General features: G+C 43.0%; 1 protein-coding gene across 1 annotated transcript in view; it reads left to right on the forward strand.

The window, feature by feature from the left end:
- Nucleotides 1-2252: 2252 nt before the first annotated feature.
- Nucleotides 2253-16034, forward strand: part of CRYBG3 (crystallin beta-gamma domain containing 3) — a 69612-nt gene continuing 55830 nt past the window's right edge. Inside the window, exon 1 of the mRNA XM_053455832.1 lies at nucleotides 2253-2925. Within this exon, the coding sequence (XP_053311807.1) occupies nucleotides 2480-2925 (446 nt within the window). The 5' untranslated portion in view covers nucleotides 2253-2479. The remainder of the gene's footprint in view (nucleotides 2926-16034) is intronic.

Raw genomic sequence — 16034 nt, forward strand, 5'->3', positions numbered from 1 at the left:
ACAACAGCACCCCATCTGTGCAGTGCTGTTGGCCAGTGTGGCTTGGACCTGACTCCCGCACATGTGGTATTGCTTTCCCATTAAAGTCAAAGGGAGTAGCATCAGTCAATTGCTTGTATGTCAACTAAATGCTGCACAAAGGGAATGCTACACAGCACATGCACACTTTTAGTAATGAAAGTTATGGGGAGGAGGAAAGTAAAACAGAAATGTAACTTAAAAAACATCATGTTCTCACTATATGTTAGACATTTTTCTTGTTTAATATGTGGGGTGCATAAAAAGGGCCTCTTTTGACTCAGAATGACAGAAGTTGCAGTTTAAAGAAGCTGAGGTCAGGCAGTCCTGGTTAGCCCTGCATACAAGCACGAGGAGTGGTCTAATGGAACTGTAGTGTTAAAAATATTTGTATTGTATTTGCAACGTAAGGAAGTTTTACTTTACAGAAAGGGTGGTAGATAAATGCAACAGCCTCCCATCAGAAGTGGTAAAGGCTAATACAGTGAAGAAATGTAAACATAGGCATAAAGCTATCCTGAATCTAAGACAAGATCAAGAACTGATTAAGGTCTGAGTCTTCATATCAGGAAAAATGGGCATACTAGATGGTTCTTATCTGCCGTCAGATTCTATGTGTCTAAATACTTTAATAGAACAAAACAAACCTGTTTCTCAATAGCTATGTCTCAACAGCATGTTTGATTTTGATTTCCTGTAAACATAAACTAAAACAGGAAGATGTTTGAATATTCTCGCTTTTGGTTTTTTCTTGTCCATATTCTGTATCACTGAAATGATACATTCCCCAGTGCTCCAGTTTATTTTTCTGTGAATTAAAGCAAATGATAGAGAAGTATAGAATCTTGATTTCTAGATACTATTCATTTTATAATCTATGGCTGTCTGAAATGGTACTCCAGCCGCTGAGGGCTATGGCCATGTCCTGTTCAGCCAACTACAAAAAATTAGAGTCTTCTGGGCTTTAGTCCACAGAAGATCTCCCAACTGGCCCATTTACACTATGAAGGACTGTGATAAGCCGACATTCAATGGCGAAACACGCATTTAAGAAACGGCACACCACAATATGATGTCATATCCCAGCACTCTGGACTGTGGATGGCGTCTCTGGGTCTTGTATGAATGCCAAAGATTTGCATGCTGCCTATCACTACACGTGGCACTCCCACGGGTGCTCCTTCATGTGATCAGGATTTAAGAGATCCCCAAAAAAGTTAAACGTCGGCCGGAATGTTGATGACAGCCGACAGCTAGATATGTGCGGCTGCTCATTGTGTATGTATTCTCACATTGCATATGGCGGGGCATATCCAGAAACTGGCTACACTCTGCGGCACTCGATCTGCCACTGGAGCGCCAGGTCAGGTCAGTGTGTGTTGTCTGCCCCATGCGCCAGATGCCGGTGTAACTTTACACCTTTTTTCTAGGCTGGACCAATAAATGGCATCAACATAGACTAAGGGCTCCATTTCCTCTTGGGCTAAATCGTCAATATCTATTTTTCTTAACAATTTCAAATAAAATAATTCCTTAAAGATTGAACCCTTTGAGTGTCAGGCTGCAACACACAGCATATAAATAAAAGTTCAAGGCATATAGTATCATAATAATAATGATAATTATATTTGCCCCATTATGCAATGAGGCCCCTGGAATCAAGCTGCTCCTTTTGCCCCGTGGAAGTTATGGCTCTGGAAAATACCCACAATTTTTTAAATTAAAATTATGTAACTTTGTGGCCCCATAAGGCTTATCATGTATGGAGGACGAGTAAAGCTGCAGTTGTAGCCGCACTGGATAGGGTTTAAACTGCAAGAGATGATCCCAACTTCTGAGTAGGAACGTGCGAATCCTGTTAATGTGAAACAATATGAGACATGGTTATTGTAACTGCTGATTCTTTTGCCACCTTCAACAACTAACCATGTTAAACACAAGAGCTATTCCTCCTCTTAATGTGACAAGGTCATTGTTGTTGCTAATTCTTTGTATCAGTCCTGCTTGTGTCAGTGCTGCTTGCACTGTAAGCAACCCCTTAGATTGTCACTAGTGCATTGCTTACTAGAAGTGAAGTGATCTAAGCACAGCCTCCTCCATGGTCACACTATCCAGCACACATGTACGGGCTGCACCTCCTCCCCTCTCACACAGGGGCAGGGCCAAGGAGCAGCCTGAAGGGAGAGGGGCAGCGTTTAGTGCCTTGTGAGTTACTCTTTCCTCTCTGGCAGGTCAGATCGCTGCCTCTGCTCACTTGTTCCCTTCCTGAAATAGAATTAAGGAGTAAATGACTGTCGGGCTGGGTCTAACCTGTGCCACCTCCTGGTTTACGGAAAGAAAAGTTTGTTTCCAGCTGGGACCTCAGCAGATGACAGATCTGTTATTGCCACTACAGGACCCTGCATGCCACTTTACTTAGGGGGAAGCCTCATTAGGGGAAGTCCTTGACAATCTCCAGGACATGTCCATTCACAGAAGGCCAGGTACTTGGCAGGAGGAGGTAGCCAAGGGCTTCTCCAGGTTTTTCTCCAGGACATCGTCGCAGGAAAAGGAGGAAGAAAGTGAGAAAACAACAAGTAGTAAAGATTCTGGTGATGAGCAAGAGAAAACTGAGAAGGGTATATCTAGACTCTTCCTAAGAGCCTCGTCCACTGAGAAGAAAGAAGGGAATGAGAAGTCATCTGGGGACAAGGAACCTGCAGAGGACCAAGCCAAAGGTCAGAGCTCCTCTAGGCTCTTCTTTAGGAAAATATCTCAGGACAACAAGGGTGAGAGTGACCAGGTCACCAAAGATGAACCAGACAAAGGTGGAGTGTTCTCTAGACTGTTTACAAGAGCATCATCTCAGGAGAAAGAAGAGGACCAGGAGAAGTCTAAGAGCAAAGGGGCAAACCAAGACCCCAGCAGGTAACACCATGTTATCCATGTCTTTTATTCTGCTGATATGTGTATATGAAATATATAATGTGAGCACGATATATATATATATATATATATATATATATATATATATATATATATATATTGTTTCTTTATTATAACATGCCTTTTGTATTAATATATTGTCATTACAGTGTATCATTAAAGCATGTAGGACCTGGAGTCTGCAGACATGTTTAACCTACCTCTGCGCATTACTTACTGGAGTGATGCTAACTGTGCCAACAAAGTTATTACCCTGAAATGAGTGTATTTAGAATATACAGTGTACCTTAAATGGCTAACATATTACATAGGTACATAGACGTCTCGGTTGTCATCACAGATTCAGGATAGCCGTATGCCTATCCCATGCATGTTTAAACCCTCTTACTGTGTTAACCTCAACCTCGTCTGCTAGGAGGCCATTCCACATATCTACTACCCTTACCCCGAATGCCTACAACACCTGGTATTCCCAGGCGGACTCCCATTTAAGTAATAACCAGGGGCCGAATTCTGAGATTATAGTGGGAAAGTAAAAACTATTGAAGATTTGGAAAGGAAGGGCTAATGTGCAATGCTTTCCAGCAGAATATTGACACACAAAGGGCTGAAGGAAAGAACTGGATTGCTTTACTTCCTAATTACCCAGGGTCTTTTCTTCCAGATGTTTTCCTGAATGAAATCAGGGACAATTAAATGCCTGACATTCTATAAAGCAGTTTACGTTGGATGTTGGATGAATATCCTCCACAAATCACTGCTAGAATCCTTCAACCGCCCAAAATACCTTCTTTGAAGGAGAGAAAATACACCAAGTGGTTCAATACGCAATACTCCGAGGCCAGGCTGTAAAATGAGCTTTTAAGTGTTCCCCAGTAAGTGAGTGCTGTCGCTCCCTGAAGACAGAGCTGAGAGCAGGTCTGTGTCAGATGTAATGCAAGTCAGCTTCCCTAACTTTATACCGTACCAAATAACGAGTGGCCAGGCTGAGATCAGAGCTTTTCTAAACAGACGTTACAGCTTTAGGGGGTTTGGAGCCCACTGAGCAGATGTGTCACTTCCCGCAACAAGCTTTTATTCTCACACAGGGGCAATGATGACTAAGAAATTGGTGACCTCATTTGTACAGCGGCGATTAATGTAGCTGCCAGCTGAAATATAGATTATTTGAAATGTCACTGAATCTGTGGTGGGAAGTTGGATGTTATTCCCCAATAAGATCTGAGATAAGCGCTTTGTATTACTTTAGGGATGTCTACCCTATCAGTCTCAGCAACTGCAGTGCAAGGGCTTGTCCAACCCGAAAGGCCAATAATGACAGAAATAGCCTATAGTGAATTTAAATGTGACCACCTGACAGCACCCAAGAAACCCCCAAAATTGTAACATTTATTAAAATTATTTGAGTGTAATTAAGGTATTAAAAATATCTGTCCTTTTTATATAATATATTTTTCAGGCACCCAATACTTCACAGGTGTTAGGAGGATAGAACAATGTCAGACTTTTCAAAGTCTGACATCAATGGTAGTTTCCTATTCTTCTGTTGTGATTTTGTGTCCAAGTGAATGGAACGTATTACTTTGGGAATATATTTTGTTTAAACTGCTTAAGGACTATTACTCCTTTAAAAACAAAAACAGTTATTGCCCCCCCCCGAGTAAAAGAAATCTTTTCTTGCAGCGTGGACACAGAACCACAGAATTTGACAGCAGATAAGAACTGTTCAGCCCATCTAGTCTGCCCATTTTTACTGATGTAAAGACCTTAATCAGCCCTTGGTCTCGTTATTTATAAAATATTACTTATTATAGTCCCTTACTGTATTAACCTTTACCACATATACCGGGTGGTTGTTCTGCCCTCTCAGTAGAGTAAAACTTTTTTTCATAAACTGCTTACCAACAGATACTGAAAGGGACATACCAAGACATTTTGGACAATGCTATGTTCCAACTATGTGAGAACAGTTTGGGGAAGGCCCTTTTCTATGCCAGCATGACTGTCCCCCAGTGCATAAAGCCAGGTCCATAAAGACATGGTTGGATGAGTTTGGTGTGGAAGAACTTGTTTGGCTGCACATAGTCTTCACCTTTAACCCCATCGAACACCATGGCCTTCTCGTCCAACATCAGTGCCCGACCTCACAAATGCTCCACTGGATGAATGGGGGGAAATTCCCATAAGAACACTCCAAGATCTTATGGAAAGCCTTCCCAGAAGAGTGGAAGCTGTTATAGCTGCAAAGGGGGACCCACTTCATATTAATGGCTATGTATTTAGAATGAGAATGAGATCTCATAAAAGCCCAGATAGTGTAGCTGTGACACTAGATCCTGTTTTCCAGTGTTATACTTTCGCTTTTGGCGATTAGGACTATATTGACTATATTGATACCTTGACATGTTCAGTAGCAAGCAGCTGACCACACGTGGGTTTGGATGTTTCAAATGGGTGACTCACCGAAGAGGAATTTTGTTATGGTGAAAAATGCTTAACTTAGTTCAATAGCTAAAGCTGTGTCTTATAAAAACTTGATATTTTTACCTTTAATTGTCATTTGCAATTCTTCAAATTATGGGAGGTAAAAATAGACACAGCAAGGGCGCGTTCACAAGGCACTTCCGAGTCCGTGGCCATTATTAGCCGTACCTCTCACACATTACATACATGTTTAGGGTAGGAGGAGGGATCAGGGTTTGGTGATGACTTGATGCCCCAGACTGAGGGACTAGTTGCAGGAGAGATCTTGTCAGATATTATTTACAACTTGTTACTGGTCAGCTATTTTTCTTTTGAAATAGTCTGCCTCATGCTCTTGGATGTTTGTTGCTTTAACTGATCAATAGCGGTGAATACTTGTTCACATACATGAGAGAGTTTACCTATCTTCTACTTGCTATTGTTTCCTGAGCTTTTGGGTTATATGAGGGGTGGAATATTTTAATGGGGAGTAAGCAATCATACACCATAGGTGTGTGCTCCCACTTAAGATATTGCAAAGATGAGCCATCCATGTTGTGACGGATCGTCCTGTGCCCCAGACTGGACACATCCGCCCGTCACCTCCTTCCCTCTCCCAGTAAGCGGACACGCTGTGGCTGTCCGAAGAAAGCAGTCACAGACCAGCACTTCCCTCAATCATGAGACAGGACTTCATGCTTTGAGGTTAAAACAGAACTCTCTTTATTACAAACACACAGAATTTATATACAATCTCCATTCACTGTGCACCAAACCCAACCCCCAATCCTATCAGCCACATCCCCTCACAAATCCCATTGGTATACAGGGGATGTATCAGGTGAGGGGATTAAGGGATACAATGGGTTTCTCCCACCTATGTTATCCCCCCTGTAGTGCGGGTGCCGTCTGGGCAGATAGGGCTGTGCTGGCTGATTAAGAGCTCCAGCCAGATTATAGGATCGTCTCTTTGAAGGCTGGAGCTGCAGCCACATTCAAACCGGGTACACATAAATATAATAATAATAATAACAGTGAAGATCAGACAGGGTTCGTCACACATGTAAACTATGGTGAAGATAGCAAGGTAAAATAAAGATTAAATCTTCCTGGGACACATATACAGTCAGTTACCTACATGTGCATTTTGTTGTGTGGTTTTGCAATTTTTTGCAAGACACATCTTTGTTGCTGACCACTACCAGTAATGTGCTTTCCTGCGTCATGGGGGATATATAAATGTAATTGAAGAAGGCGGTCAGCAACTTTATAAACTTTATATGTCTTGGTATGGCTGCTTTAAGATGAAGCCCATCTTCTGCGGCCACACACATACTTAGGTATAACAAATGGATCACAAAGTAGTTGTTAGTAAGAAATTATTAACTGGAACCCCCAAAAACTAAAGTATATCACACCCTTTGGGCTCGGACCTCAGACCGCTGCTCAGTGCCCAGTTCCTAAAACAAGGGATTGAACCCTGAGCCCGGGTCATTCTGGATGAAGCTGGCCTGGCTTTTTCTGGCTTGTGGAATTTAATTGCCTCCAGAGTGGCAAGGAAATTAGTGATTATTTTATTTCTTCCCATTTTGGGTTTCCAGACGTTCCTTAGAAATGTTTTTTGAAAAGAACTCCATAATTTTGCCAGGTCTGGGATGTAGCCTGGGGGATTCTACGCTCTGGGGCAGTGCACCTTACCAACACTTATACCCACATATTCCCAAAACATCCCAATAGTAATTTTTTTCATGATCTCATCAGATAAGCACATGTGACGTAATCCGTCCCTTACAAAAAAATTACTGCAGTTTTTCTGAAGTAATACTGCAGTTTTTTGGACATGAAAAAACTGCAGTTTTACTGCATTTGTTCTTCACTGTACTGCAGTTTTACTGCACATTTACTGCACTTTTTTCCCGGCGTATAGTGGCAGTACCGTTGGGTTTGCTCTCTTCCCCGGGACAAACACTAAAAAAGATAGAAGGGGTTAAGCTCCACCCCCCCCTTACCCTATAACTGCACATACCGGCGACCAGCAGTCAGTTCTTTTTTGTCCCGCAGGGACGAGCACTGGGGATTCTGCTCCATTCTTCTGCCTCAGCATCTTGGATCCAGATCGGCCGGCACACGGGTTGTGTCCGGTGAAAGGGGGTTCCTGCAAGTCCGTTCGCTCCCCGGGTGGGAGCTCGGCTGATCTTTGCAGCACCGCGTTACAGAGTGAATCTGTAGCGGTGATTTGTTTCAAGCAGGGGAGGAGCATGCGCAGTACGGTGGAACGCACGCCCGGGTGGCTATGCGCTCCACTGATGATCCGGCCGTGCTACAGCATGCGCGGCTCGGATCATCCGATTTTGGCGCCAAATTCAAAATTGGCTGCCTATTTTATGCTGTGCAAACCTGTCTGACCACAAGAGTGTGTGTCAGGACAGGTTTCCGTGTTGTCTGAACCCCCCACACGGTTTTTGGTGATCTTTTTGATACGCCAAAAAATATGTTAACCTTCATCTCCAGAGAAGGATAAAGTGCCTTCGGCTCCTCCCTGAAAGGCTTCATGCATGTCTAAACAGTTGGCTTGCCTTGAATGTACCTACTCTCCCAAACGGCTACAGGAGGAGATGTGCCGGCAGTGTTTAGCAGATATCCGGGCAAAAGAGAAACAGAAGGATATGCTGTCCTTTCTATCCTGGTTCCAGGATAATTTGTCTCAAACATTTCAAGCATTTAAGGAGGCTGCCAAACCAAGGGTGCACGACAATCGAAGTTCATCCACATCAGAGTTGTCGTCTGGGGAATGTTCGCGTTCATCTATGGATGTGTCCAGTTCTGAAGGTTCAGAGTCGGAATCCGGTTTTCCTTCGCAAAAACTGGGGAAATTTGTTACAGGAGTAAACCAGATATGGTTGAATCCAGAAGCTAAGAAAAAGGGTTTTCCAATTTTGCCTCACCTAATGGAATTTGCACAGCGTGAGGGGAAACATCCAAGTGATGTGTGCTTGTTTCTAGACACTTTTAAACATATTTTCAAGCTTTAAGATGACATCATGTGGGGAGAGCTTCCTAAGGGTGATGTCCAGATTGCTCAGTTGTCTAAGAAAACTACGTTGCCGATCGGAGAGGTTTCCGGCCTAAAAGATACCATGGACATAGGAGCAGAGACCGCTAATAGCAGAATCTTCCAAGGTCATCAAAGCAAAGCAACATCAGCTGGAGCAGCAGTAGCGAGAGCTCAAGGCTTATGGCTCCAGAAATTGGAAGCCACATTCTGGAGGATGCAGATAAGGATCTTTTTCACAACTTTTGGAGAATTTGAAGCTTTGTAATGAATTCTTGATGTCTAGCCTACATGGAACCGCAGGTATCCCTATTATAGGCAGAGATATTCCACGGCAGCGTGATCCTCACCGTAGGATAGATCTTTCTTTCAGAAACATAAAGATTCCAGATTTTTCCCTTAACAGCTAGACAAGATAGGGCAAGACGGTTCTGTCAAAGTGGGAGGTCGCCTTCAGACTACCAGCCATGGATCCGTCAGATTATATCAGAAGGCTACACCATAAAATTTTGCAGGTCTCCATGCAATTGTTTCCTAGTATCCTCTTACCCAGCGTTGAACAAGTATGCAGCGTTTATTATAGCAGCATCTACACTCCTCGAGCAGGGAGTTATAGAAAACGTTTCAAAGATACAGGTTCCTGGTCCCATAGCCGGGGCACTCTTCATCCTGTACCGGATCTGAAGTCCATCAACAAATATATTCCATATCAACACTTCCGTGTGGAAACCATCTCTTCGGTTACTCAAATGAATCAGAGAGAAGATTATGGGGCTTCCATAGACCTACAGGACGCTTACCTGCAGGTTCCAATAGCAGTAGAGTCAAGGAGATTTCTGAGATTTGCAGTGAAGACAAGCAAAGGTTTCCATCATTTTCGGTTCAAGGCGCTACCCTTCGGCCTATCAATTGCTCCAAGAGTCTTCACCAAGATTCTCACTCCGTTGGCGGCAGAACTGAGATTGAGGGGAATAGCTGTGGTTCCATATCTGGACGACTGGCTGATAAAAGCTTCATCCGCTGCACAACGGCTGGCTTCTGAATGTAGCCAATTCACGCTTAACCCGACCACAGAGATCAAGTTTCTGGGGTTTCAGGTAAACTCAAGATCTCTACGCCTCTATCTTCCAATAGTCAAGGCCATACGCATTCGGCTAAGTGTCGCCGAGCTACAAGCGTATCCTCTCTGCTCTATCAGAAGGGTAATGAGCAGCTTGGGAGTTATGACTTCCACCATGCCGGCGATAGCCTGGGCACAGGCAAGAATGAGGCCTCTGCTATGGCACGTTCTGTCACACTGGTCCGGGACCGACGAGGATCTAGACAAGTACATTCTGATATCTCAGGTTGTACTTCAACGACTAGAGTGGTGGAAGGTCAAAAGAAATTTGACAAGCGGACTGTCCTTCCAGCCTAAGCAGTGGCTGATAGTTACCATGGACGCATCCCAGACTGGTTGGGGAGCTCATTTCCAATTTCACACAGCACAAGGGAAGTGGTCAGTGCAGGAAGCGAGTCAATCGACAAACTTCAGGGAACTAAATGCCGTCTTCAAGGCTTAAGTACTCTTCAAACCGTGGATATTGAGCATCCCAGTGAAGATTCAATCCGACAACGCCACAACGCTAGCCTATATTAACAGACAAGGAGGTATGAGAGTAACCAGTCTCCAAAGTTTATGCACAAAAATCATGCTATGGGCACATGAAAATCTAGAAGCTATCTCGGCGGTCCACATCAGAAGTCAGAACAATGTACTGGCAGAAACAGATGTTCTCAAGTAGATTGGTCCCTTCATCCGCCTATTTTTCAAGGGTTGGTGGCAATAGTAGACCTGCCGGAAGTGGATCTCATGGCGACAAGACTGAATCGGAAAGTCCCTCTTTTTGCCTCTCTATACAGAATGGTTTTCCCTCCTTTTTTTGGGATGGTCTGGAGATCAAGTGGCGATTCAACCTGGCATACATCTTTCCTCCGGTGTCTATGATTCCTCGAGTCTTGCTCAAAGTCAAGATGGACAAGAAAAGAGTACTGGCAGTTATCCCGTTCTGGCCAAACCGGAGCTGGTTTTCCCACCTTTGCCAGCTTTCGGTAACATATGGGGACCTTCCGTTGTCCGCAGACGTTTTGGAGACAAAGGGAATTCCACTCCACATCCTTCAAATGTTCAGATTGACGGCTTGGTTGCTGCAAGGCTGATCATGAAATATCAAGGTATAGACCCAGTTATGACTACTCTCCTCTTGGGGTCAGTAAATCTCTCTACATCAAGATTTTATCTAAGAACCTGGAGGAAATTTCTTGAATGGTGTCAGTCTCAAGGCCTGCAGTCTTCTCCTCCACCCATTCCGGTCATTCTGCGTGTTTTACATGTGGGATTTAAAGCGGGCCTCAAGGTTGCATCATTTAAAAGGGCAGATGTCTGCTGTTCGTCATTTTCTGCTACTCAATCTGGCGTCGGATCATTTCATTCGGAGATTTTTTGTTTTTAAGGCCATCACGATTAGAGACCTCCTGTTACATCGCTTTTTCCACCGTGAGATCTTACCGTTCTACTCAAGGCTCTATGCTCGACTCCGTTTGAGCTTCTCCAAAAGGTTTCACTTATATTCCTCTCCCTGAAGACAGCATTTTTAGTAGCTGTCACATCGGTACGACGGATTGAGGAACTCCAGGCTCTCTCAGCCTCAAAAGGTTTTTTCTCATCTTTCATCAGGACGACGTACTTATGTATCCTAGGCCGTCATTCCTGCCTAAAGTCTTATCTCAAGCTACTATTAGCCAACCTGTAGTCCTGCCAACGTTTTCTCCAAACCCGATGACACCAGAAGAAAGTGACTGGCACTGTCTAGATGTTAAGAGAGCTCTTACCATATACTTGGGGCGTACCGCTTCCATTTCGCTCATCTGCCCATCTGTTCCTTTAGTTCCATGTAAGATCTTCAGGTCAAGCTGTATCTAAATCTACCCTGGCCAGATGGCTTCCATGCCATCCGGCTGGCATATGACTCCTGTGGTGCGACTATTCCTCCTCCGATTAAGGCTCACTCCACACGATCCTTCTGTCTCTTGGGCCTCCAGGTCTTCAGTCTCTCCGGAGAAGTTTTGTGAAGCAGCAGCGTGATCCTCATGGAACACTTTCATTAAACATTGCAGACTGGACATTTCCTCTGCTTCGGCAGCTGAGTTTGGACGTCAAGTCCTGCACGCTGTTCAGATCTAACTCCCTCCCTTTTTGGGGGGGATCTTGCTATATCCCAACGGTACTGCCACTATACGCCGGGAAAAACAGTAATTTTACTCACCGTAAATTCTCTTTTCCCAAGTATAGTGGCAGTACAGGTTTCCCTCCCTAATTTCGTTATAAGATAATGTTTTTCCATCCTTTGGTCCTCTTGTTATTAACTGACTGCTGGTCGCCGGTATGTGCAGTTATAGGGTAAGGGGGGGGTGGAGCTTAACCCCTTCTATCTTTTTTAGTGTTTGTCCCGGGGAAGAGAGCAAACCCAACGGTACTGCCACTATACTTGGGAAAAGAGAATTTACGGTGAGTAAAATTACTGTTTTTTTTATATTGCAAACCTACAGTTGTACTTCAATGTACTGCAGCTTTATTGCATTTGTACTTCCGTACAAAAATAACTGCAGTAAAACTGCAGTACAATGAAGTACAAATGCAGTAAAACTGTGCAGTAATACTGCAGTAAAAGTGCAGTATTGCAGTTTTTTCATGTCCAAAAAACTGCAGTATTACTTCAGAAAAACTGCAGTAATTTTTTCGTAAGGGGTGTCTGTCTAATAGGCCTATACTTCTTAATGACCACCTGTTCTTATAATGAGAGGATCTATCATCTCCCCAACTGGCCCTTGGTTCCCACTGCACGCAAAAAGTGAGAGTGCCCGACAAACAGGGATGTCCCTTAAAAGTCCTGTATTGTTTGGAGGTATGGTGGTATAGGAGGTAAACAAAGGCCTATGATAATGGTATGACCCACCCTTATGAAAGTGTCCATAAGTGTCCACCTCTAAATCATCCCTTACATACAAATGTAATAAATGAATGGAGACTGGGATATGTAATATGATTACCCAGGGAAAGCTGAACTGCAATGCCCCAAAAAGTCTCTTTATAGGATCTCAGGTGGAGCAAAGAGGAGTTAGATCTGATTTATCCAAGCTTATAAAAGTGCCTTCAATGCTCACATGATATTTATCATGTAACTTAAATGATTTGTTAAGATATGAAAACATTGGGATATTTGGGAGTAATTTGTCGCTAGTAGTAAAGAAACTCTAAATCTAAACTCCTTCCGTCACATTTGTATCTGGACTGTTATCTTACACTTACCTTGCGGCAGCTACCAAACCATTCTGTAATTGAGATAACAGCTGGCAGATGACTGTTCATCTCCATAAAAAAGAGCGATAATGTATTGTGGCCAAGAAAGATTTTCTTGTCAAACAGAACAGCTGTAGCTTTAAGTGGTTTACAAACCTCAAAAAGCGAAGAGTCCAAAATCTCAGAAATACCGTTAATGTACTGCAGTGTGTTTGCTGCTAAATGTAGCCTTCCATTGCCTAATAATAGTTAAGTATAGATGAAGGAGCAGTCACAGAGAATATGTCACCAAACTGAGGTTTTGTCCTAACAGCCACCCAAAAAGCTATAATTACTATGATAGGCTGATCATAACCCTTAGGACTTGTGCCTCATCCCAGTGTAGTTGGATCTACCTTGGTGTTCGTGATTTAAGGGACACTCCAGGAGTTCTCCCTTTAAATTTTCATCTGGTCCTTCTTGCGAAAGCATGGAAGAATTATTCAAAACCTTTACCTGCTGCTGAGTGTTTGGCCAAATGCATATTATGAATTTATTAATGTTTACACAAATAATTTGTCAGCTTCATTGGGATTGGAACCTTCTCTGGGGCATAGCACCTACATGGGAGCCTTGGAAGGGTTTGTAATGCAAGGATATTTACCACTATGTATGTGATATAGTCTGCACCTCACTGGTGATGATGGGGGGGCGCTGACATTTTAAGGCCAGTGACCATTTGTTGATGTAGGTGCAGCCAACAGCTGGATATGTGCGGCCACATGCTACTCTTTTATGGTCACCTACATTATGGTATATCCATTGGCTGGCTGAATGCAGCAGCCATGGCAGATCGAGTGAATGTGTGGTGCTGTCGCCAATCTGTCATGACTTGTAATCATTATTATGACAACTGTTATTCTAAATACAATTCATAGATAAAATAAGAGCTTTGCTCTCAAAGGTACACAGTGTATTGAACCCCCCTCTTTGTAACTTAAATGGTTAAGACCATCGAGGTGCCCACCTAAGTGGTGTGAACCTGATCTAGGAAAAATGATGCCTCTCTGTTTCAGGCTGCTTCCAGATTGCTGTAAGCAATCATGTGAGAACCTGGAAACATTGACTGCAGTCCAGCTCATTAATTACGCTGGAAAAAATAACATCTTAAATCATGTTCTTGCAAATCTGGGAATCTGAACAATAAGGACTGATGTGGGTGATTGTTGGACTGTAGTCAGCAATGCACTGCCATGGCAGCCAATAGGCGCACATACCACAGTCATCTCAACACAGATGTTTCAGAAAGATTATATTTCCAGCTTTAATGAATTACACACAAAGAGTTAAAGGAACAAAGTAAACATTGTGACACAAGGTGCCCGAGAAATACAGTAAATGCAGAGCCCTAAATACTAAATCCAGGACCGTATTAAACACAGGACAAGAGAGTAACTGCCCTGGGCCCAGCTATCCTTAGAGCTTTGTGATATGCTGTGTTCACGATTAACAGGAGTGTATGAAAGCTCTTTCTTCTAGTATTGATGTGGTTCAAAAAGCCTCACCTTGCAATATGCCTGACAGGACAGCACCCTCTCCCCTACTTGCATTTATACCGCAGAGGGTGGTTCTCCATGTTGATCCAGAGCCTCTCATGACCCTCACAGGCCACAGGTAGGAAAGCAGAGGAGTAGCTGAACAGGACATTTGAGATCCACCAGAATCTTCACCATCCAAGTGGTCGTCTACGTGCTGCCCCAGACTTGCCGTCTTATAATGTTAAATAACATATAAGGGAAAAACTGGAAGTCTGAAAGCCTAGAGGCAATTTCTGCATAAGATAGAAATACTCTCCACTAGCTGTATACCTTTTCCTGAGCACACACAAAGTTCCATTTCTTCTTTATTAGTACCTTCTAGATCCATCATAAGATTGCAGACTTATGAAACAGAGTTGTCCCAATGACTGGCCTGCATTTGTCTTCCTACCTGGTTATATATAAGATCATTTTCCATACAGCTTTAATCCTTCTTTCCTTTTATATTTTTTAATGTTTTCAGATAAAACAAGTCTTCATTTTGTAGAAGCCATTCTATTCTATTTGAAATTTGGCTACTTTAGTAATTGGAAAGTAGAAAGTATGGTGCAAAAAAGACACTTGGGCATGTTCTGCATTGTTTGCTCACAATACTGTTGAATGATATTCACAAACACATTGTAGACAAATTAATTACTTTATAGCCAATCTTTCTATATTATTTTCACCCTACCCCTTAACTGGAAAATGCTTGTTTAGCAACAAAAAAGTGCTATTTTAACAACTTACAACATTGGCAAGAAGAGACTGAAATTAAGGGCCTGACTGAAGATGGTAAAAGCTGCTCCAATCTCTTTGGCCTTGTAAAAGGTGTGATAGCATTCAGAAAGCAGTATACTCATGGTAAACATTGTTAACATATGTACAGGCTTTCAGCTGACTGTTACGATACATGGACTACTGCCTAGCCTCCTGGCCAAGTGGAGGTCTTGCCAGAGGCCACAGTAGGCAAGCTGTGGCCCTGGTGATACATTAGAATTAAGTCTAATAATGCAATAATGAGAGGCATTTATTAACCACTGTGCCTATGGCCTGGTGGCACCCAATCTGTCTAAGGATTAATCACCAGCTTCAATAGAAATAGCTTCTATTTGATGAAATCTTTGATTTTAGGACTGTATCGTTTAACATTGCAAATGGGTCAGTAAGAAGTGTCTTCTAGAATCCTTCACTTGTCCACAGCTGGTAATGTAACTCCACCTTGGCTGGGTAGCATTATGATTGAATTATCCACCTTTTTCACAGAACATCAAAATGTCCTTTTGATATCATCTGAGACCTAAATATAGACCCTAACACAAGAGCAGTGAAAGAACAGTCTATCGTCCCGCGGGACCGATCTTCAGTCTGTCTATGCTTTTGTCTTTAATTAGGAACATACTTCAAAATAAGACTCAGACCTTAGTTTTATGGTGCCTGTAACGACGGTTTCCATAAATGCTACTTTCCCAGCTGTCTTCCACTAGAAAACAAGACCATTTGAAATGAACTGAGAAATGACATCAGCACTTGCCTTTCCGTGATACCGTTGCCCAGAACTGCTTAATGATGCTACAGCTTCAGTAGCTACCATATGCTTTATTGATCTTTCCTAGAATGCACAGATCCTTAACCTTCAAACATTATCAACACGCTTACCAGCAAACACCATGCGGCTAAG

The sequence above is a fragment of the Spea bombifrons genome, chromosome 2 (genome assembly GCF_027358695.1).
Source record: "Spea bombifrons isolate aSpeBom1 chromosome 2, aSpeBom1.2.pri, whole genome shotgun sequence".
NCBI lineage: Eukaryota > Metazoa > Chordata > Amphibia > Anura > Pelobatidae > Spea > Spea bombifrons.